This window comes from Cnephaeus nilssonii (assembly GCF_951640355.1).
Source record: "Cnephaeus nilssonii genome assembly, chromosome: 12".
NCBI classification, from domain to species: Eukaryota; Metazoa; Chordata; class Mammalia; order Chiroptera; family Vespertilionidae; genus Cnephaeus; species Cnephaeus nilssonii.
In genome coordinates this window covers 71,499,610-71,523,849 of record NC_137083.1, presented here as the reverse complement: position 1 = coordinate 71,523,849, position 24,240 = coordinate 71,499,610, and the positions used below count along the sequence as shown (strand labels likewise).

The window sequence follows — 24,240 nt, the reverse complement described above, 5'->3', positions numbered from 1 at the left end:
TTTGCACATCAATAGCTGTTCCTTTTTGTGATGTTCGTCACTGTGAGGTGGTTAATTACTCAGGCTCTCCATTTCCTGGTGGTGGTGGGTGTTACTATGGTGGTGCATCAAAAAGGCAAGTTTCTACAGCAGGTGTGATGAGTCTGGATGCTCCGGCATAGGAGCATCCTCCCGGCGGAAAACCCTCTTTGGAGACCTGGACAGCCCCATGCCATTGTGGGAATCTTTGGCCTGGTGTTAGATCTTGTGCTGGGCTCTCATTACCACTTCTCAATGGATTTTCTGGATGGGTTAGCTAATGAGCCCCAGTTCTCCTTTACTAGAGTCAGGTGGCCAAACACAAATGAGCAGCGGTTCTGCTTCAGAACAAGAGCAATGGCCATTGGACCCTGGTGTTCGGTGGCAGATTATGTTAGACTAGAGACCCGGTGCATGGATTCATGCACTGGTGGGGTCCCTCGGTCTGGCCTGTGGGGATCAGGCTGAAACAGGCTCTCCAACATCCCCCGAGGGGTCCCAGATTGCGAGAGGGCACAGACAAGGCCGAGGGACCCCACTGGTGCACAATCGGGGTCCGGAGGGACTGCAGGAGGTCTCCAGGGTGTGTACGGCCCATCTCGCCCAGTCCTGATGGGCCAGACCCCAGCAGCAAGCTAACCTACCAGTCGGAACATCTGCCCCCTGGTGGTCAGTGCGCATCATAGTGACTGGTCGAACGGTCAGACACTTAGCATATTAGGCTTTTATTATATAGGATGGCTGTGATTAGCTCCCATCATTCTGTGTAAGGAGAAGAGGCTCCGATATGGTGAGATGTGCCCCTGCCCTGGAGAAGTTCTTCTCTACTTGGGTGTATTAGTAACCAGAAGCGTGTAGCAGCTGCCCAGTGGTTCTTCAGAAGGGAGAAGTCTTTGGGGGTGGAATGGTCATGTGTAACCTTACAGATCATGTGAGATTTGAACCAAGTCTTGAAGAATTGGGCCAGTATTATAAGCAAGGACACCGAGAGAATGTTAATAAAGGGGAAAAGCCTGAGACTGTGGATTATTGGACACGTGTTTTGACACTCTGTTATCATTAATTTAAGCAAAACAAGTACCACATGTAGAATGAGGCTTTTTTTCTCCTTTCCTGAGGAAACCAAACAAATATTAGAGTCTTCTGTTAATTTTTTTGTAGTTCCTCCCTACTCTTATCAGCTTTATTAAACAGATGTCTCTTTAATCCCTTTAACGCTGTTTGTCTTAGCTGCTTCCATTTTTATTTTTATAATCTGCTCTTCCCTCTTCCTGTCCTTCCCTAACCTAGAAGGAATCTAAATTGGAGCAGGAAGAGGGCAGCGGGGGAGGCGCCAAATAGGATGGAATAAAAGTGAGTTGATAGAGATGGATGGGACTCAAGTAGATTGAAAGTTTTTTGTTTAGTTGTTTTGAAAATATTTCTTTAGAGAATTAATAGTTGGTCTGCGTAGATAATTTACCATTTATAACATGAGGGATGTTGATTTGATTGATGCTTCTACCCCCACCCACTCTGTAAGTGCATTAACATATTCCAGGTGTCCTGGTGCTGGTATTTGGATGTGTTAGGACAGCACACTCTACTCAGGCATGTGTGGGCACATGTACAGTCCTCTCTGGCTTCAGTCATTGTTGCATTTAAGGTGTTCTTCCCAAATAAGACAAAAGGAATTTTTATTTAAACACAAGGGGGGGAAACTACACACACACACACACACACACACACACACACACACACACAACAAAACAAAACAACAGAAAAATCACAGCAAGATTGAACATGAGAAGCCTCAACCTAGTTGTGGATAAATTAAATGAACAGATTGACTTACCAAATAAGAACATATTCCTACATCAGCATTTTGGAAACAGTAATAGAAGCTTATCAATTGGATCCAATTGAAAAAAAAAGTTGCCAGTCTGCCCTAACCGGTTTGGCTCAGTGGATAGAACGTCTGCCTACGGACTGAAGGGTCCCAGGTTCGATTCTGGTCAAGGGCATGTACCTTGGTTGCGGGCACATCCCCAGTCGGGGGTGTGCAGGAGGCAGCTGATCGATGTTTCTCTCTCATCGATGTTTCTAACTCTCTATCCCTCTCCCTTCCTCTCTGTAAAAAATCAATAAAATATATTTTTTTAAAAAGTTGCCAGTTCTATAGAAAGGATCAAAAGGGGTGCCCAGGGGCAAGAAGTGAGAGAGACGCTGTTAGGAATGCATAACTATAAAAAGAAATTCTCTGAGAAATAACTGGAAATTCTGTTTGGAAATTAGTTACCCATATAATCGTTTAAAAACAAACAGATGCTTTGAATCACCTGGAAGGACAATGGGATTTCAAGAAATGTGATGTGACATAGTGAGTTCCAAAATAAAATGGGAATGTAATTATTAGAGTAAAAAAAAAAAAAACGAGAAGAATTTTTATACGTAAAACAGTATGGCAAGGCAATGAGAGACCTATAGGAAAGGGAAATTCTGCGCCTGGTTCTTACTGACAAATAGGAACCACTCCAGGGAAGTAACACTGCTCTTCGGTTTTCCAAAAGAGATCCGTGAGAGTGCTTAGTAGGTACCAAATGCCTGTGGAACACCAAGAGCCTTGAAGAGTGTTTGTAGAACTGGGTAATTCTACAGAGGGTTTGCATTTCCATCATTTCATGCATTCTTTCTGGTAAAGTTCTGAGTTAGGCAGGGCAGAGTTGTCCATCTTGGTTGCTCAAGAGAGAGACAACCCTAGCCAGTTTGGCTCAGTGGATAGAGTGTTGGCCTGTGGACTGAAGGGTCCCGGGTTCGATTCCGGTCAAGGGCATGTACCTCGGTTGCAGGCTCAATCCCCAGTCCTGGTTGGGGCACATGCGGGAGGCAACCAATTGCTGTTGTCTCTCTCATGTCCAATGTTTCTCTCTCTGTCTCTCCTCTCCTTTCCACTCTTTCTAAAAAAAATTAGTGGAAAATATTCTTTGGTGAGGATTAACAAAAACAAACAAACAAATAAACAAGAGAGAGGAACAGATTAATTGAGTAGAGTGACTTGTTGAATGTCATGCAGCCATTGTTGGTGGAACCACGATATCAACCTAACTTCACTTTACCTTCACTCCTCTTTTCTATACTATCAGCTAGTTAGGCCTTCCCTACACAGAAAAGGGATAAGAGGATCAGTTATCTTTGAAACATTTGCTTAAGCCCTCAACTTCTACATCACGACTTTCAGGCTGAGGTACAGTATACTTATTCCCTTCCTTGTGTTTATAAAGTTAATCATTCTATATAAAACCATATTTTTTATTGTTCAATACTGACTTAAATATTTTGAATGTAGAATGAGTCCATTTTTATTTTTAAAAAATAAAGAAATCCAATTGTAAATGAAGGAAAGAAACTGGAAATGAATACATTTTTAAATAAATTTTAAGTGATTTTTCCCTTCATATTTGCATTTTCAAATTTTTATGCAAGGATATATATTTCCTACAAGCATAAATATGTGTATATATGTGTGTGTGTATACATATATATGTAAATTTTAAAAAATAATCTTTCATTACAAGCACTTTGGTCTTTTTACAAACAAAGCTATAAATCTGTCATGCAATTTAGATGAGAGAATACCATTCCAACTCCACACAATTGTGTGCAATCCTTTGCCATTACTTCTAGATCAGTGTCCAAAGTTAAATGGGAGCATCAGAGCTCTGGGTTTTGTTTTATTTTAATTTATTTTTTAGTGAGGTATAATTGACATATAAGGTATTAGTTTCAGGTACACAATGCGATGATTTGTAATTTGTACATAAGATCTACTCTCTTAGCAGCTTTCAAATATGCAATACAGTGTTATTGACTATAGTTACCATGTTGTACATTACATTCCCGTCACTTACTTTATAACTGGATGTTTTTACCTTTTGACCTCCTTCACTCTTTTCACTCCAAACCTCCTACGGTAACCACCAATCTGTTCTCTGTATTTAGGATGAGCTCTGGATTTTAAATCAGAGGACTTGGATCAGAATGCTGACTTGCCTGCTTACAGTGGTATTTACTTAATTGACCCATTTTTTGAGCACTGTGAAGCACTCGTGATATTGAAAGCCACCCCCTACCTCACCTCCACCCCCCTCTACCCGCTGCCCCGTCGGTGGGCTTCCACGCAGTTGCGCAGAGGGTGATTGCAGCACCTGAGCTGCTCCCTGTCCCTCCTGGAGTAGTTGGTGGGCCTCCCCTGGGTCATGCCTGAGCGCAGGATGCTGCACTTCCTCCAGTGCGCCACATGGTGGTGCCTTTTGACATCTCCAGCCTCCTAGTTTAGGTTTGCTTCTTTAAATCAGGTTTGTCTTCCTTCTGAAAGTTTAGGGCATCCCCCAGCTTCCTTTCAGTGTCCCCTTTTCATTAATAGGGAATTCAGGGGGAAGGTAGCAGCACCTAATTTCACTAGTTTCCATGTTAAAAATGAGTATTATTTTTGTCAAATTTTAATTTGGAGATTAAAAAAAGTTCTGTCAGAAGTATTGTTTAGGGGTGGGGATGGAGGTTTATTTTGCTTTTCTCTTTAATGTTGTGTGTTTTTTTAAAATGTTGGAGCATTAGTCATCTTGTGGGATTAAGTGAGTTTCTCAACAATTAGGCTGAAATAACTCACATTTTTTTATAAAACCCCCAAATCCAGCTGATGCATGGCAGAGATTGTTTGGGTTTGAAACATATGGTGGTTAAAAAAAGAGTCCTCAAACCACAAGTACATCAGCATTTCAAAGGTTTCTAAAATGTTTGATTCATCACTGTCCCAGCCCTTGAAATTACACAATATGTTCCTTAAAGTCAGGATAATCAAGAAAGGGGAAAAGTTTTAATTTATAAGATTTAAAAATATGTTTCTTAGTTCATTACACAGCTGCCATCTTATCTGAATTATACTTATTTTAAACACTGTAGGTTCTGGTTATTCTCTCTCTCTCTCTCTCTCTCTCTCTCTCTCTCTCTCACACACACACACACACACACACACACACACACCACTGCAAGTATGAGTTGAATATAAAAAACACATATGAATGCAGGATTTCGCTTGAACTGGGTCTTATTTACAATGGTATTGTGCCTTTTGGGGCCCTATTTTAAATGGCAGGTCTTCTGTCTTACCTGTATTAAATACTGGTGTGGCCTTATCTCCTTCCTACCTAGATCTTTTCAAGGCTGTTTTGGTTGCATTTATTTTATAAAGCAAGGTAGTCTGCTAACTTCAACTGTGAACTTTAAGATTTAACTTTCTAATTCTATATATCAGAAGACTAGTATGCCATGGGGTACATCACTTAGCCTTTCTTTGTTTCCATTTATTCCACTTTACCAAGTAAGACTCTTTATTTTCTTTCTGGAGATCCCCCTTCCCCCCAAAGAATTCCCTAAATAATGTATAAGATATGAAGGTGGTGGTTTTTAGGAGGACTAAGGCAGAGTACTTCCTTTGAGAGGAGAAAGTAGCCCATTGTTAGCGCATAGGATGAAATTCTGATTCTAATTTATTCTCTTTGAACCTAACGGTAAATGCTACTGCTGTAAGATGTGGGCCTTGGGGTATTTCCTCTAACTAAACCTTTCCTCCGAAAGGCTGGCACCTTCTGGGCTGCTGAGGAGAGATCCCCACCCCCACGCACCATCCCTGACATCTAAGATGTTGTTTCTTGGGGGAAGCAGTGGTCCGCTAAAGGCCCCGGTGATAGTTGCCATTTACGAAGAGCCAGTGTCCAGACCCAGGCCGGTGCTTTTCCACCTCTGCCCAGTGAGCCCAGCTTGCTCCTTCATGTTATTCAGTCTTGCTGACTGACCACAGTTTGGATCCACCTGAGTTTCTACAAAGGAAATTCTGCTCTTTCTGATTATGCATTAATTTGTTCATTCCTTTACTCAACAAAAATTTATTGAGTCCCTCCTTTGTGTTGGGGATACCAAGATGAGTAAGACTCTGAAATGCTTTGGGAGAAACATGTGTATGTGTATACATATGTACAGATATATTCACATGTACATATACACACGTGTGTGTGTGTGTGTGTGTGTGTGTGTGTGTGTGTAAGCAGTACTGTCATGGAAGTAGGAGCAGAGTGCCAGAGTTACTAACAAGTTATGAATCTGCTGTAAATCTCTAGAATTTCTCTTCAGAATTAGAGTGGAACATCATTTAATCTAACCAATGGAAACTGATTTCCCAAGGCCACTAACGAGATACTGAAAGAATGTGGATCAGAACCTGGGCATTTGACTTTTGTACTTTCTCATACCCAAATGTCTCACAAAAGAGACAGCCCTCCTGGGCAGTTTCCTACAGTGCAGTGAAAGGTGAGAATACAAAATTTGTATTTGGATGATGATTTTCTATTCTATTATTTGTACTTCTAATTGTTTACAAACAAGCAGCACTTTTATTTGTAAGCTAGAGTATGACCTAAGAGAGAGAGCATGAACCTGAGGGTTAGTAGAAAGGGAGGGTGGAGAGGAAACGAACTTGTGTTGAGCAGCCAGGCGCTGTGTATAGACACCTTGACCTCTGCTGTCACACGTAGTCCCCTTGACAGCCTCGCCAGGTCCGCGATATTCTCATTTACAGACCAAGAGACTTGACACAGATTAATGACCCACCCAAAGACATGCAGTTAGCCTGGTCAAGTTCAACTCCTTTAGCTGTCACCCCGCCCCCCCACCCCTCCTCCAGATAAACACAGCCCCACGGATCTCTCCGACCAGGAGCTGCACAGTGGGAACTCACACATATTGTCATGGTTATTGGATCGTCCACTTTCCGCCCTGGGCAGTGAGCTCTGTCAGGGCAGGAGCCACGTGTGCCTGCTCACTTCTCTCAGATCCTTGCTGCATGAGGACGACGTTCACATGTTTAGGAGGTAGAGCTGGGACTCAAATTCAGTTCTCACTGTTACAAGTAATCAGTCTGTATGAGGGTCTCTGGATCCTCTTTGGAAAGACAACATAGACAAAACATTACCTTCTACCCTTGTCTGTTTCACTGGGGAAATCAGGCATGAACTTGTTCCCGTATCCATCCCTCTGTCCACTCTTTGGTTCTGTTGCATTTTCCCTCCAGAACTGGTGGAGAGTGTTTGCTGTGCACCGCACTCACAGACTAGGAGCCGAGAAAGTGTGTCTGGTCAGGTGTAGAAGGTAGCAGTGCAACACCGCAGCCTCACTGCGGAGGGCCTGGTGTGTTCATTAACTGGTTCCGGGTCCTTTCACCCCAACAGGGGCATGGCAGAGAACAAGGTGGGGAGCGATGCACACCAAGGAACATACAGGTGCCATTTGTGCGCCATGTGGTAACACGGAGTGGTCTAGCTTTTTGGTTTTGTTTTTAAGCAAATACATGTAGATCTTTAATTTCTTGGAAATGAGTGTTTTCTCAGAAAATATTTTTAGGAGGTTTGTGATCACACATAAAATAAATCAAATTCATAAAATAGATTAAATGACCTTATTTTCCTTCATATTTGTTCTTGCAAAATTTCTGGACATTAAAGCCACGAGGTTCTCGCGGAGCAGCTGCAGGCACGTTTCTGCAGGGAAAGGGACCAGGAGGCGGAGCTGCGAGGCAGGAGCAGCGCCTCTTCCTGCTCCCGGCTCCCCTGCTTATCTCACAGCTGCACTTCCCTGACCCTGCACAGCAGGGCGGCTGAAGGATGGAATTATACAGACAGAAACTGTACTTGCTTTTGTTCAGTGAAGCCAAAAGTCTTACTATTATTTTATGAACTCAATGTAGATAATAACTGACATGAGAAAGAGCATGATTTTAAAGAGCACCTTAATACACGTCTTTACAATCTTGGCAGTGGTGGGAGGAGGACAGTGCAAGGTGTGTGTGTGTGTGTGTGTGTGTGTGTGTGTGTGCTTTTTTAAGCTGTATATAATCAATGTCTCCACCCTCTCCAAAAAGACCGGAACTGATTAGAAGAAAAAGCTAACTTGATGCACATAATTCTGTATGCATGTAAAAATACATTTGGCATCTGATTGAAAAGATACCAACTAACCATTTGATTTCCATGGTTGAAAACTCTCAAGATCTTGTGCTCCTATATTTCATTTTAAGAATTACTCCCTGAAGTACAAACTGACTTCAAATTTTGAATAAAATCTAGCATTCAAATTTATAGTCACTTTGAAAACTGAGGGTTTATTTATATCATATAAACCTGAACAGATTCTTAACTACAGCAGCCCAGTTGTACATGGAGAATCTGGATTTTTTTTAAAAAGAAGAAGAAGAAAGAAAAACTTTCACATACATTTCTCTACATATTTGGGATATTTTTAAAGGAGCCATCATTTATGGGAAATGGTATTAAAATCCTGCCACATTGCAGTTTAAATTTAAATGCACCACTTCCCAGAAAAGATTTTAGTGTATCCTACAAAGGACTAAAACGATTTTTTTTTTGTTTTGTAGTTTTTTTCTTCTCTTGCAAGCTTAATTCTATTAGGAGAGATGCGGTTTCTTGGAGTGATCTTTGTGTGTTAACAACTGGTATGGAGAGCTCTCTCTTGGCTGGTAGCGGGCAAAAGTCATCTCTGTTTGCATGAAGTTAAGGTCTGATTGAGCTAGGGTGAGCCTTTCATTTTAAGAACAGTTAAAGACTGGGGTGTTTTTAATGTTTTAATCTCTGTTTAAGAGGTTTCTGTTACGAGAGGAAAATTGATAACATTTTTAACTCAGCGAACTGGCTCTGCTCTAATCCCGCGTTTATGTGATTTATATTCTCCGTGGCAACGTGCTGTAACCCCAGAGTGATACCACTGTGGTGTAGATTGACTGCATTCCAAATGCTGGAATCACATACATAACGTTTTTACTTTTAAATAATATTCAGACACCAGAATAAATACCATATGTGCACCGATGCTGGTTACAATGGAACCTTGTCATTTCTTGTGAGGGAGAACATTCTTTGTTTCTGATTCCTGTTTGAAATAAGTATGCAAAAAATAAATACATACATTGACAGCATTTTGAGAAGGTTTAGGTAATCACACAGCTAAGGGTGTAGCTACAATTCCTTGAAATGCTGCATTGAAACTAAAAAGAATCCTGTGTCGCCACCACCCCTCTTTGACAGGCATGAAGGCAAGGATTGATATCCAACATTTCCCAGTGCAGGGCTCAGTTTTTATATTTTATATCTACAGCACTCTGTAGTTAAAGGACATCTGCTGAAGAGAAATCACCTCCATGAGCATTGTTCATAGGAGCGGTGAGACTAACATGCTGATGACATTGTTACAGGGAGAGGAGCACAGGTGATACAGAGGGGCCGGGTTGATTGGGAAGCCAGGATTCAGTGTGAGACCTAATGTCATCTGATGCCACAAACGCAGAATTGAGGTGGCCCAGCATCAAAATGCAGTCTCTCTGGATCCATTCTTTCCCACATGATGTTGAAGGTTTAAATGTTTCATAAAGTTTAGAAATACCTCCCAAGTCATGCATTTTTAGATTTTTGTTTTTATCCATCTTGGTTGGAATTCTAATCCACCTAGACATATTTTAAAATGCCTTTCATATTTGTGCATCTACAACAGGCTCCAACAAGTCAATCCACATTTTTTTCTTGGGGAAGCATTTCAGTGCAGGTTTGTGCTGTTCCCATCAGTTGAACTATATTGAATTAGTGCTTATGGCATTTTAATAATATTTTGTAGATGAGGAAATTCTGGGCATTGGAATTGATGGCTTCCCTACTCCTCTGCACCCCATCCCCACCCAGTTTTGTGAGGTTTGCCCAGAATATATAGTGAGATTAATGTGTGAGTCATACATCATAATGCACCTCTGACAGCTTATCTGGCAATGACTCAGAGTTTGGGGAAATCTTGCATCCTTTCTAGGAGTTATTTGTAGAAGTGTTCCCCATTATGAAAATGCTCAAAAGTTGAGAAGTTCTGAGACAAATATTGAACCTCTAACATACTGTCTCTCCTTTCAGCTTTCCGGATGATCCCTTATCCCCTAGAAAAGGGGCATCTCTTTTATCCTTACCCGATCTGCACAGAAACAGCGGACCGAGAGCTGCTCCCGTGTAAGTGCCCCCTCTCGTTGTCTTCAGCCCCTGAGGAGGGTGCCTGGGTGCGGGTGGGAATGATAAGTGTTTATAATGTTCCTTGTCTTTTATTACTCTTCTCCCCAACCCTGTCCTTATTTGATAGCATATGCATTAAAGTGACTTACGTGAATGGGTTTGGCTTCCTGCTCCTCCAAGTCTCTTCAGATTTGTCAAAGAGAAAGACCCCAGAGGACTGAAATTTACAGGAAGAGGCATCGTGTTGGCCTGAGCACAGAGACCCCTACTTTGGGGCTGCTGTTGACTGGGCTGGTCTAGCGTGCAGAATGCTGCCTGGCCTCTCCTCTGGCCACATGCAGTTCGCACAGACTTCAGGGGAGCTGCAGATGAGTCACTGATGGGAGAGCAGCACCAGGACCCTGGCATCTTGGCCAGAGGTGGAGTCGTGGGGCTGGGGGCGGGGGGGGGGGGCAGGTGTGTTCTCTGTGGTGATGCAATACTCTGGGCCAGAGGGATTCCCGCGAGCGCCTAAGGGCTGCACGTAGTGAGTTGGCGTACCATGTGCGGAGCCCATGTGCAGCCTCAGCGCTGTGTGAGCGGGCCTCTGCTCCCAAGTGCCGGACCAGCCAGTGTCTGCCCATACCGCGTGTGGTTGACTGTAACGACGCCGTTTTGACAGTTCTGGGTAACTAGTTTTTATCAAATCACACTGTGCACGAGGAGCATGCCCAGGCTCTTCTTGTGGCCTGACTTAAGACCTATTTTTCTCCCTCAGATAATGAGCTCCAAATTTTGGCTAATCCTTCTTTCCCATCTCTCTCCTGCCACCCCCTCCCTTTTACCAGCCCCAGTTATATCATACCTCATAACTATAACATATTTAAATACTTTGCCCAGAGGAATTGTGTAACATTGGAGCCCTGAGTGCATAGTAAATTGTCCAACACCAGCATTATTGAGCCAGTCATAAATCTCCAACATGGTGGGGTCTGGGTGCAAAACAAATCTCTGTCTTAAATTGCAGTAGCAGGAGTAGCTCACTGGTCTCCTTGCTAGCTAGCCCCAGTGTGCGCTTTGTTACTGAGGGAGCTGGGAGGCCTCAGTGACATGTTGTCCTCACTGGCCGAGTCCGATTGTGACAAGGGTCTGGTGTCTCACACTACATTAGATTTGATTTCAGAAACCCCTGTTATGGGCCACACTTTGCCTTTTGACTTCCCCTTCAGGGAGATCCTTGTTAAAGTTTCAGTTTTCTGGTATGAGAGACAGTTTTCTGAAAAGTACATTAAATGTTTTAGTTGAGTCCAACTAAGTTTCCATGGGGGTAGATTCACTGTTACAACAAGATTACAGTTCTTAAAAGAAACTTTACAGGAATAATCTTTATAAGCTGGAAGTAGGAAATAATGGCTCACATTTATTTAGTTGAATGCAGTGGTCCAAGTCTGATCTCCCCTCAAAAGTTAGGGGGGGCTGGGTTTTAAAAGTGAGGATATGGAGAAAGTCGCTGTTGCCACAGTGGCCCCGAGTACACCTCCACCCACGTCTGAACCCTACAGGTTGACTTCCCTGGTTCAGGTGTGTGGTCGGTTGTGCTTTGTCCCTCTCTCCCTCTCGGCCCTCTCCGCCCTTAGTGTCAGCAGAGTGGATGACTCGGGGGTCTAAGTAATGAGAGCTGAGCAGTCAAGGAAAGGCCTTTACATCTTGGATTTGCTGAGGAAAGGGGGGCGCTTGGATCCTTTTGGTTCAAGTGGCAATATTGTTCACACGCAGTCTCATGGTTTCCCTCTACCAGGGCCTCGGGCAGCTGGTGCTGGTCTCTCAGGGAGGCCAGCCCCCACCTCCCCTGGTCAGCACCCCCTCCGACCAGGTCACAGGCAGCCACAGAGCCACAGGAAGCAGGGAGTCCATTTTCTCAGTGGTACAGCTTTTTGGTTTCCCCAAACCCAGCATTTGAAATGTGAAAGTGACGGAAGGTGCTCTACAGAGCACCAATTATTTATTTATTTATTTATTTATTTATTTATTTATTTGGGCGGTACTTGGGAGTATATTCATCATCACAAGTCTCCTACAGTTGTGCCAGCGAAAGAGGTCCTGCTGAACGTCTCTCGATCTGGGCAGCCCCTCCATCAGCATACCTAGCGCGCACCAGGAAAAAATACCAGATGAACTGATATCGCTGCCTTGTGATGGTTAAAAATTACAGGCAGGTGAAAATCTAGAGACAGGATCTTTTTTCAGTCAGTACTTTGGATTTTCCAGGTTGTATACAGTGAACATGTGTTTTATAATTTGAATAAAGTTTTGTTTCCTTTGTGTTCACTTTCAAGAAAAGAATATAATATATCGGGCATAGATGGTGTTCTGTCCCTGCCCGTGAATGTGTGACATCCCCACATGAGCTCTATCCTGCTCCTATAGAGCACTGACGGTTGAACATGGACTTGGGAGAAGCAGATAGGCAGCCAAAGGCTGGCTCCAATGTTGACCCTGGTTTGTTCAAGTGCTCTGCCTTTTTCATTTGCAACAGGCTTAAGCCACAGCTCTGAAGAGTCCATCCCACATATAGAAATTCCCTGAGAATGCATGGTGTTCCAGCCTTGATATTCCCTCTGATCTTCTCCACAGCTTTCCATGAGGTCTCAGTTTACCCAAAGAAGGAGCTTCCCTTCTTTATCCTCTTCACGGCCGGACTGTGTTCCTTCACAGCCATGCTGGCCCTCTTGACACATCAGTTTCCGGAACTTATGGGGGTCTTCGCAAAAGCTGTGAGTATTTGCCAAGAGGGAGGCCTCAGGGAAGGGGCGGGAAAGTAAGAGAAGCAACACCAGAGAAATGGGGTGCAGTTGTGTAGAAAAGGATATGCCCGTATTGATCATTTGCTCACTATTTAATTTCCTTATCATCAATGGAATCTAAGGGCTCAGGCTCAAATGAGAAAGATTGTTCGTTAATGCGAGCCTTATTTTGTTTCCTACACAAAGAATTCTCAGCCGTTCCCCCCAAATGCATAAGGTCTAAAAGGATTAAATAAATAATGAAGGGACTCTTAGCAAAATGAAAAATGTGTGGGAGATTATTTAGTTTTGTATAATTGAATTACATTATTTTAAATCTTTAGATATTATGAGTCTTTTTTCAAGAAACATGAGATTTACATTTTCAAAGATGGTTTAAATTAACATTTTTTAAATGATTACAAACGTTTGGCTCAGTGGTTGCCAACCAGTGGTCAGCGGACCATTGGTGGTCCATGAGGTCCAAAACGTTGGCGATTGCTGCTTTGGCTAATTTGGGAAATGAACTGAGAGGGTGTGAAGAGCTTGTAGTAGTAAGAAGTACACAGATATGACATTTAGAAATATGGAAATCCATTAAGAATCTTTAAGGAGGATTGTGGAGAGGAACTTTAATCAGAAAAGCCACCTGCAATTGACCATCAAGAACCACTGTTTCCTTCTTGAAACTGACATTTTGGCCTGCACACACACTGAGGATAAGTTAACTGACTTTGCCACAGATGAGTTTCAGACAGAAGAAATAAGGAAAAGCATAGCCATTGTTTTCCTGGAACTCCTGATTTCAAGGCAAATGGAGTCAGAAAGGATGATTTTTAACGTGGCTCGGTTGATTTCATCCCTTTCCAGATGATTGACATTTTCTGCTCGGCAGAGGTCAGGGATTGGAATTGCAAGAGTACTTTCATGCGTTTTGAAGATGAACTGGATATCCCACCGGCACCTCAATCTCAACATTTCCAAAACTGAACTCATCACCCTTCTTCCTCACCACCAAAATCGCTCCCCTCCTGTATCCCTGACCTCCACAGTAGAATCCTGTCACTCAAGCCAGAGACCCAGCAGTCCTCCTTACTCTTCCCTCTCTCACTCCCCACATCCCATCTGTCCAGTCTCCAAAACCTGCTGGGTGTAACCTCCTAAGCCACTAGACATCAGTCAATGTAGCTCACATCTCCTCCTCCTCCTGCCATGGCCTCTCTCTTCGTTTAGGTCTTCATTATTTCTTGCCCGGAATCCTGTAAGTCTTAACGGTCTCCTTGCTTCCTGTCTATTCTTCGCCAGTCTTTCTTTCATACTGACACAAAAATGTGCTTCCTAAATTGCAAGTCAGAGCATGTTACTTCTCCAATCATTTCCCACCATCTTTAAGATCAAACCCCAGCTCTTTAGTATGGCATATAAGGTCCCTTATGTTCTGGCCCTTGTTTGCCTCTTCAGCCTCATCTCTCCCAGCTCTTTCACAGGCACTGCTCATGGGCCACAGTGAATTGCTCACCCTTCCCAGATGCACCAGGGTCTTGTATACCTCAGTACCTTTGCACATGCTATTTTCTCTGCATGGCATGGTCTTTCCCATCACCACCCCCACTTGTCCACCCTACTAGTGCCTCTTTATTCCTTTATACTCAGCTTTCTTTCTAAATTTCTCCTAAGCTGAGTTCGATCTCTCCTCTATGATCCCACAGTATTCCATGCATACCTATATGATCACACTTATTGTATTATATAATTGTTGAAAACTTGTCTGTCCCCCTTTTAGAATGGGAGCTCCTTGAGAGCAGGACTGTGTCTTCCTCATCTCTGTATCCCCAAAGCTATGCATAGTTCCTTGCACATAGTAGGTTTCCAATAAATGATTATTAAATAAATAAATGGCAGTGGTTTCTGCAGAAAGAATCAATGTAAAAATCAGATACAGACTAGCATTTCTTCTCTTCTTTTATACTTGTAATTGTAGACGCTTAGGGTTGAAAGGGACCTTAAACAAATTGCCTTCAACAGAAACATGATGGAGATCATTTAGACTCATCTTGAATACTTTCAGCAATGGGGAGCTCACCTATTTAACATCAAAGCCCATTTCATTGTTCAGTCACTCAGAACTTTTCTTTATCCTGATAAAATTGGCCTCCCTTTAACTTCCACTATTGTTCCTACTCTGCCTCCAAAACTATAGTAAACAAGCCTATTTCCTCTTGCAAATTCTTAAGATACCTAATGCATTGATGGCCACCTCTAACTTCTGACTGACTACCTCCTCTTTTCTCCAAGCAGAGTATCTTAAATTTCCTTATGTCTTCTGTACATGGCATGATTTCTGTACCCAGTAAGAATATATTTACAACATTAGATAATTACTGTTCCTCCTAAGTTCATACTTTCTTAAACATTTTTAAGGCATATTTGTAAAAGTATGTTATTGGCCCTGTATTTTTCATTAAACTAAAAAAATAGCATTTGGTGGGAGTTTTGGATTAGAATAGAGATTTTCAATCTCTAGAGTGCATAACATTCACCTGGTCCTACCACCAGAAACTCAGAATTGTGAGGCTTAGCACCCAGGAATCTTTTTAACGAGGACCTCAGATTCTGATGACGGGTTGGGGACCAGACTTCCTTTCAAAAACGTTACAGGTGTGTGGTGTGCTGTCAGAGCTGTTGAGGTGAACACTTTCTACGAATCAGTGGTTTCCCCGGGCTGCACCTGGGAACCATCTAGGGAGATTGACAGTTACTGGTGCCTGCCCTCACCAATCCCCAAGGGAGTCTGGCTTGATTGGCTTGGGATGCAGCTTGGCACCTGAGTTCTCAGACACTCCCGAGGTGACTCAGGTATGGAGCCAGGGCTGTGAGAGCCCCGGCAGTGAATGAAATGACTCATCTCCTGACACTGTGTTAAGTAGGATGGGGTTGGGAGGGTGGGGACAGTAAATAGGGGACTGAATGTTCTCTAGGGAAGCTGTGCAGCCCCCCGAGTGTCCGTGATGCGTTCACTATGGTGCCAGACAAGGGGGACTCTCCTTATTTAACGTTTTCAAGTTTTGGTTTTGAGTCTAAGATCAAATGATTGAACAAAATATAAGTTTGCCTTTGCTTGGGCTCATCATATTTTATACTCTACCAAGGTGTGGTCGTTTGGTCAGCTACTTGTAATATTCAAATATGACTTAGATAAATTTGCTTTTAAACCTCTGTCTGGAGGATCACATTCATCTTGCCCTTCATTAAGGTTTCACAGTTTCCAAAATGTCTGGAGAGACTTTGTGAGGAAGGAAGATGGATGGCCTGAAAGAGATGAGCCGCATCGCCCTCCTCCTCCCCACGCCGCCCCGTAGTCTTCTCCGCATCACATTTGCACCCTTGTCACCTCACAGGGCCCCTTACGAAGCCTCCTGCAGGTTATCAGGGCTGCCCTACAGGCTGCCTGCACCATCTGCTGCTTGTGAAACGGACTTTCCCAGCCCTCGCCTGCATCATGTCCCTGGGATAATGACTTTTAGCAGATGAAGAGATGGCCCTGCCACCCCAGGCCATGTGCAGAGTGGGAACTCCTCGTGTGTTTACTTGTTGATGTGCAGCCAATAAGGAAGCCCAGCCAATGGGCGCCACTGGAAATAGTGAACGAGAGGCTTCGGCTGGCTTCCCCTATCTAATCTACCTCAATGACTTAGGACTGACTCCTCCTAGAATGTTTGGCTCCCAAGATAAGGTTGCTCATATAAATAAGTTATGTTCCAGCCCAGCCCCTGAGAACGTGGGAAGGTCAGCATTCTGACCCCTTCTGCTTTCAAGGGCCCTGTCTTTAGCCCTGCCGTCTTTCTCCTTCCTTCCCTGAGATGAGCCCGCTGGCTTCTGACTCTCGTCTTCACTTACAGGCCCTGCCCTCTTTGAAGTCTGATATTGATTACAGTGAAATGTCAATTGTCTGATTGCAGGGGCACCTGGAACTTATTCAGATAAGCAGAGGCGTTTCTAATGTTAACGGAGCACGCTGGGCGCCACGGCCTTCTTCTGAGTGATGGTGCTTCAGGAAAAGGAGGGTCAGGCGACTGAAGTGTCACTCTCCCTTTTTCATTTGTCCCGTTGCTTTTTCTCACCACCAGACACTGATTGACTCACGGCCATTGGACCATATATCTCTGCCCTCTGGACAGAGGTTTTGGACATTGAGAGAGATGAGCTGTTCCAGGGTTGCCTGGTGCTGCTCACGGCCTTCCCTCTCCGCGCAGTCAACTTCCCAAGTCTGCGAGGGAAGCTGCTGCTCCTCTGTGTGCATTGGTTGCGTCTCTGGCCAAAAAAATAAATAAAAAAGGACTGGTTTCCAAGCATGCAAAGAAATATAAATGACCATCCCAAGCAAGCTGGGTTCTATCCAACGTTTTTCTAGTGCCTCCAGTGAAAGCTGCTGACCTTTGTTTTGTTCCTAAATGAGAGGGCTCAGCAGCTTCTCTCTGTGGGCGGGTGTGGGAAGGAGGCTGTGGGGCAGGGTGCTAAGGAGGAAAGCAGCTTAGTAATAAAGTGAGCGCATCACAACTGGGTGCTGTAGGAACACTGGGGTCTCTTCTCAATTTCCTCAGGATGGAACATTCTAGATGTGAACAAGAGCAGTAAATTATCATATACCTTGGAGGTGGGGCACTTAAATCTCTGGAACCTTGGTGAGAAGGCAGGTGGAGTCAGGGAGGCAGCCCCATTGTCTTGCTGCACCTTGGCAGACATCAAACACGGAGAGAGGCTCGCCTCTTGGTTTCCAGAGGCCTTGCCTTTTGCACTTGCTATCCAAGTCAGGTCAGTGCCCAAAACAAAGCAAGCAAACGGCTTTATTTCAAACCAGCTTTGTAACAACATCCCCATTCATTCTGCTGCCCAAGCTGAGGCTCCCTGAAGTCTCCACGTTCCAGTGCGGGGAACACCCAAGTGCAGCCGCTGAGCCGCCTTTCCTCTGACGCACCGCACATGCTAGTACTTCGGTAGTCCCTCCCCCTCAGTCACAACGTCAGCAGTTCTAAATCTGTTTCTGGTCAGCTCTTTAGGATGTGATCATCTCACCAGCAACATCACCTGTTCACTAGCCCGTCTTCCAACCCCTGTCGGAATCTGGTTTATCCAGACCCCTTAGCACCCAGCTCCTCTTTATGGAAACAAGTATTATAGGCAAATGCTGTGGTTTATGAAGCATGGTAGTCTCTGAACACATAAAAATCAGTTTAAAAATGTGTAGGTATTTTTAATTGTATAATGTTACCGTATTAGGTTAATGGAATCAGTAGACTTATTACATATTATCCTTTCATAACCAGGATTTTTGCACTCTTTCAGAGGAAGTAATTACTCATTTCTGGGCCAAATATCTCTCATGATGCCTTACAACTTTGTTCAACTCTAAACTGAAAAGGGTGGGCATAGGGAGTCAATTCTGTAGGGCGAGCATCTAAAGTGGTTCTGTGCACTCAAAGGCTAGTTTCAGCAGGTGACTGGAGAGTGCCATGTACTGTATCTCGCATGCACTTGAGGGGAGAAAGAGCCATCCATCTTTGCTCAAGTCCTAATGTTGCTGCCTGTTTCTTAACTACAAATCCAGCCTGGCTTTTAGGCCCCTCCCACATCCTTCTAGTTACCTTTCAGCTCTGCCTGTGACTCGTCCAGCCAAGCTCGACTATTTACTATCTTCTGGTCATCCCAGTCGTTTTCCCATTTCTCTTCCAGTTGTTATTGGGCCTGGAGGGTCCAGCTACTCCTGTTTCTTTCCTTATCATCCTTACCCCATCTCTCCTTTTGCTATCCAGCCATCATTGGGGTCTATTTCAGTTGCCTCATTGTAAGATGTTCCCGATCCTTTCAACAGGAAACATTCTCTCCCTTTTTGGATCCTCCTGGTGCTCCTCTTCCATTCTGGTCTCTCTGGTATTATTACTCTGCTGGGTACAGGCCTAGTGCCGCTCCCTCCCAGTCCCAGGCTCTGAGGTTTCTGACAGTCGCAGCTTTGTCCTTTACCCCTTTATACTCACCCAGCACTTAAGTGCCTCACTGAGCAAACATATTTAATGGATGTAAAAGACAGCACAGAGAAAGGCTCCAAGTCTTACACTATCTTGGGTTTTCTTTACATCCTCACACTTGATGATCCAGCTGTAATGTGTCACAGGCCTTCTCAGTTTGTACTCTACTGGTTCTTTTTTAAAAAAGGAGGAGGAAAGATTCTGAGGTCAAATGAATCTGGGAAGCTTGCCTACCATACCCTTCCTTGAAGACCCACAATCGATAGAACATATGACCCGCAGAGAAGCCTGTTCTAACTTCATGAAGTGTACTGTCCACTCATTTTTTGACCTAAGAACCATGTTCCCCCTCTGCATACATACTCACATCACTTCTATGGGAAATCCTTGGTAATATAGACAATGATGTGCTATGGACAAGGGATTAGGACAAAGGACTCCCCAGTACTCAAACCAGGTATTGGACCCTAGTGAGGTGATACCTGGGTTCTGAAGAGACAGACAGAGAGCAAAGAAACCTCCCAATGCCCCTCAAGCCTGGCTGGGTTGGGCCCCTCTTCTGCCAAATATTGGATGGTTTATGATGTGAAGGCGAGTCTTCACAAGAACACAATCAGAACAGTTTTGAGATTACGTTAAATGAGTCTCCGGCAAAGCACTTGGGTTTCTTTTTTCTTAAAAAAAAAAAACAAGCTTGTTTTATTTTACACATGATATGTGTAAGGCATTTTTTCTTTGAAACAGTATATACTTAAATGACAGAGACTGTATTTGAATTTGTGTTCTGAATCAAGCTTTTAAGCTTTTATTTTCAGTTGGAATTCTTTGCATTTAAGCTACTTTAAGTTCAATGTGAGGAAACCTCTTATTTGTTCTTTCTCCATAAAAAGACTAGTCTGATACATTTATCTCCTTTTTTAAAATTTTTTTATTGATTAAGTTATTACATATGAGCCGAAGCCGGTTTGGCTCAGTGGCTAGAGCGTCGGCCTGCGGACTGAAAGGTCCCAGGTTCGATTCCGGTCAAGGGCATGTACCTTGGTTGCGGGCACATCCCCGGTGGGGGGTGTGCAAGAGGCAGCTGGTCGATGTTTCTCTCTCATCGATGTTTCTAGCTCTCTATCCCTCTCCCTTCCTCTCTGTAAGAAATCAATAAAATATATTTAAAAAAAAAAAAAGTTATTACATATGTGTCCTTATCCCCCCATTACCCTCCCATCCCCCCCACTCATGCCCTCACCCCCCTGTTGTCTGTGTCCATTGGTTAGGCCTATATGCATGCATACAAGTCCTTTGGTTGATCTCTCCCCCTTACCCCTAAGATTTGGAAACAGCCTAAGTGTCCATCAGATGAGTGGATTAAAAACCTGTGGTACATCTACACAGTGGAATACTACACTGCGGTAAAAAAGGAGTTCTTACCATTTGCAACAGCATGGATGGAACTGGAGAGCATTATGCTAAGTGAAATAAGCCAGTCAGAGAAAGACAAATATCACATGAGCACTTGGGTTTCTTAAAAGGCACCATTACTGTGCTGAATTACTCTCTGCATGTAAAGCAGGAAGTTTAGTAACCAAATGAAATAGCTCCCCAAGGTCTCCTCTTCAACAAGGACGTGCCGTCGGCGGGCTGGTCGGTTGGCTGCCCTCCCCAGGCTCCCGTGATGCGCATCATGATGCAGGCTGCCATGATGCAGGTAGTCAGAAAGGAGCATGGGCTGCACAGGTGTTTGGGAGACTATAGGATCCAAAGCAGTTCACAACCATACAACAAACTTGACTTTAAAATTCCCTTTTTCACTTAGTGAGTTCCATACCCAGCGAGGTAAGCAGGTAGCCACTATTTTTCACTCTTTTGCCCACTTGCTGCCTATCAATCCCTTTTGATGGCCATCTGCATGGGCAGCTAGGAGATCCTGAAAGCTAACGGGAGGACTCAGAATTGTGGGGCGGCTCTCACAGGGCAGAGGGGCTGCCAGGAGACACTTCTCCCTTTACCTCCCAGGGCTCGGGGGCGGGGACTGGAATGTGGGTTTGAACATCAGCCGGTGTTTCCTGTAGACATAAATCTGAAGCTGCAGCCTTTGAGACTTTTATAACGCAAAACTGCAGATCAAACCTGAGTGGGAGGGGCATATTTTATCATCTTGAATGAGATCTCTCCTGACATCTGCGCCCTTCTGTTCTCTCTGCAGTTCCTCAGCACTTTGTTTGCCCCCTTAAACTTTGTCATGGAGAAGGTGGAAAGCATCCTCCCCTCCAGCCTGTGGCACCAGCTGACTCGAATCTAGGGAAGCCCATCGTCCTCCCACTCTGCGCCCGGTGGACTGCGCCAACGTTTCCATGCCGATTCCTCCCAGAGCACAAGAAAGCATGACTTTGAAAAAGGGAAGCCATTTGGAGATTTAGAACATTCATGGGCTGTCTGTTCCATATTAAAGCTGTTTTTGTTGTACAAAATTTATTAATGTTTATTTCTATTATTTCCTTCAAAAAAGAAAAAAGTCAAAAATAAACTTTTGTGTATTGCAGTAACCAGTTGTGACCTTCCTATGTCTTCCAATCCTAAAAGTTTTGGTGTCCCCAACAAACCTACAGGTTTACGTTCATTCATTAGGGACCCAGTAATTTACTTTGCTTGTGAAGCTCAGCAGGCCCTTAGAACTCCTGCAGTCAGTAACTTGGAAATGGCATCTCTTTGGCTCAAGAGCACCATCTTTTTCAGCCCCAAACTGAGTGTCCTCATGGGCCAAGTGCACAAAACAAGCCCTCAAAATGAATGACAGGAAGTGCGCGTGAGATGACACGGATGCACTGTAACAGGTTGTTCCAGTTCAGATTCTACTCATTGACTGGAACTCAACACTTCCATTCTCAGAAGCATTTTGTTTTGCTTTCTCCCAACTTGTGAGAAGAAAACCTTTGATGAGGCTATAGACTCAACAGTTTGCTGTAGAACCGGGCCACTTCACCCACATTGCCATTTTAAAATGTTTTCTCAGAAGGTACTTTTCAATGTCATGTATGCATGGCTTGGAATATGGGCATTCTTTGCATCTCTTAGTGATGGCTTGTTCTCACCACTTTTAAAAGCTTTCTACGTGATTTACACCTGCCGAGCATCTGGCTTTAGCAAAACAAGAAAAATAACCTCGAATCCTCTATCTGAAGTGGAACGTACCTCTATTTAAAATCTCAATCCAGTTCTTTTAAAAAGGGAGGCGGGGTTGTCCTTTACGTACTTTGTTTCCCTTTTATTTAGAATCCCGAATCTTTCCCCAGAAGCCTTCAAATAGCAGCGCGTGGGGAAAGGGCCACACACATCCTCACAGCTGGACCCTGCAGGCTCCCCATCTCCATCCCAGAGCAAAGCCAAGTGGGCAGGTAATGTTCACATGCCCATGGGTTGCTCATGCTTTCGGCAAGCTTGTCTTTGTACCTCCTCTGTGCACAGCCCCGATGGGGACATACACCTGCCTCCTGCCCTTAGGAAGTTTTCTTGGAAGAGGTTGAACTAAATGCACACCAGTAGGGCTGCTCCTGAGGGCAGGGCCATGTCTGCCTTTATTTGCCTCTTTACCACTTATTCCCCCAACACAACCCTTGACCTGGAATGGGTGCTCAAATGACAAGGAAACTTTAGTTCATGTTCAGAGGAGAGAGATTGGTTCCCAGAGAAGGATGAGGGGAGGCACAGAATTTCAATTTTGAGCTGGAAGAATAAGTAGTTATGATTACAATTATTTGAATTAATAGATGGGGAAACCATCTACTAAGTGTCCCTTAGCCTCAACTTACATGTGTTGGAATACAAACGCAAGTCCACAGTGATGTTCACCTGCCTGAGTTGGGGACTCTAGATTGTGACAAGACTTCACAGAGTTCAAGAGCCTGGAGGCAAAGGCAAGTGGGGACGGCCCAACGTGAGTTACATACTCGTATTAGGAGCCCTCGTTCCAGGAAACCCAGCAAAGAAATGTAGCACAGGATGGAAAAGTTCATGTCAATGTAATAGGACTTTAGAGCAGTTACATGAGTAGGGGAGGCAGAAGTTAGACTGTGAGGCGTAAAGGGATGAATGGGGGAGGTGAAGGTGGAAAAAGGTGGTGGCAGAATGAAGACACCAGCCTGGGTATGGAGATTGTTGAAAAAAATGGGTCCATGATCCCAGAAGAGCTAATCACGTGAGGAGGAGGGAGGCATTTCTAAACTTGTGTGAACTTAATGCCCTTTAACCTTAAAACCTAGAGTTGCTCTTCAGGCCAAGGCTGTGACCCCAATGCTCCCTTCCCTCTGCCTCTTCCACTACTCAGCTCAGCTCTTTTATTGTCATTACTAGAGGCCCAGTGCATGAAATTCGTGCAAGGGTAGGGCCCCGCCCCCTGGTCAAACTCCCGGTTGAGGGGACAATTTGCATGTTAGGCTTTTATTATATAGGATTATTATTTTAATCTTTATTGTTGAAAGTATTACATATGTCCCCCTTTTTTCCCTATTGATCTCTTCTAGCCCCAGGCCTTCACCACCTTATTGTCTGTGTCCATGGGTTAATGAAGTTGATTCTACCAATCCATGAAAACGGTATATTCTTCCACTTGTTTAGATCTTCCTCTGTATCTCTTTTCAATGTCCTGTAGCTTTTCCTGGTTAACAGCAGGGGCCCAGAGCTGAGTCAGCACACTGCCCCTAGTTCCCCAGGCTCCACCTCCGCCTTTGCCTATTAGCCAGCTGTCAATCTTAATCACTCAATAGTCTGTTTCTAACCGGCTTTAGGTGGGGGACGTGCTGTTGAGCTTTCAGGGAAAGTGGTGGGTGTGTTCCCTTGTCCCAGCGATACTCCTCAGCCAGTGGCCCAAAGTATGACTCTGCCCTCGGCTGGGCAGAGATCCTTGCATGGAGACCAACGGGGTTGGCTGGAAGCCTGGAGTTTTTAATCAGTTCTCCAGTGCGAGGAAAGTATCAGTCTGACTCCCAGGATAGTGGGGCGGATGTCCCCTTCCCCAATCCAGTCACGGAGGGCTCCTGAGACTGTTGAAACCCGTAAACTTGGCCTCTGCATATGTTTCCTCTGAAAAGCTCAAAATGCAGGGTGAGGCAGGCTGGGCCCTGGGGGTGGGGCGGGCTGTATCACCCAGGGCAGGTTTTTCCTTTACCTGCCTTCTGGCTGCTGGGAGTGGCCAGCTCCTCTCTGGAAAAACGGCCGTTTCAGTTTGGGGGCCTACAACCAAATGCTCCTGGCTGCTGTTCTGCCAAGTCGCCCACAATGCCTCCAGCCCAGCCTCTCCCCAGGCACCGGAGCCCACATCTCCCTCGCTGCACCAACGCCTCGGTGAGTAGTTACAAGTGA

The 24,240-nt window shown here is 44.4% G+C and overlaps 1 protein-coding gene across 6 annotated transcripts in view; it reads left to right on the top strand.

Moving 5' to 3' along the window:
• The window catches only part of ST7 (suppression of tumorigenicity 7), a 307,385-nt gene extending 286,042 nt beyond the window's left edge, over window positions 1-21,343 (top strand). For 3 of the 6 annotated variants that reach the window (XM_079786006.1, XM_079786004.1, XM_079786003.1), the window contains 3 exons: window positions 10,014-10,106; window positions 12,720-12,859; window positions 21,089-21,343. In XM_079786006.1, the coding sequence (XP_079642132.1) occupies window positions 10,014-10,106; window positions 12,720-12,859; window positions 21,089-21,184 (329 nt within the window). In that variant the 3' untranslated portion in view covers window positions 21,185-21,343. Of the gene's footprint in view, window positions 1-10,013; window positions 10,107-12,719; window positions 12,860-13,738; window positions 15,251-21,088 lie in introns of those variants that run through there. The other 3 variants (XM_079786005.1, XM_079786002.1, XM_079786001.1) reach the window with 1 other exon arrangement.
• Window positions 21,344-24,240: the final 2,897 nt, after the last annotated feature.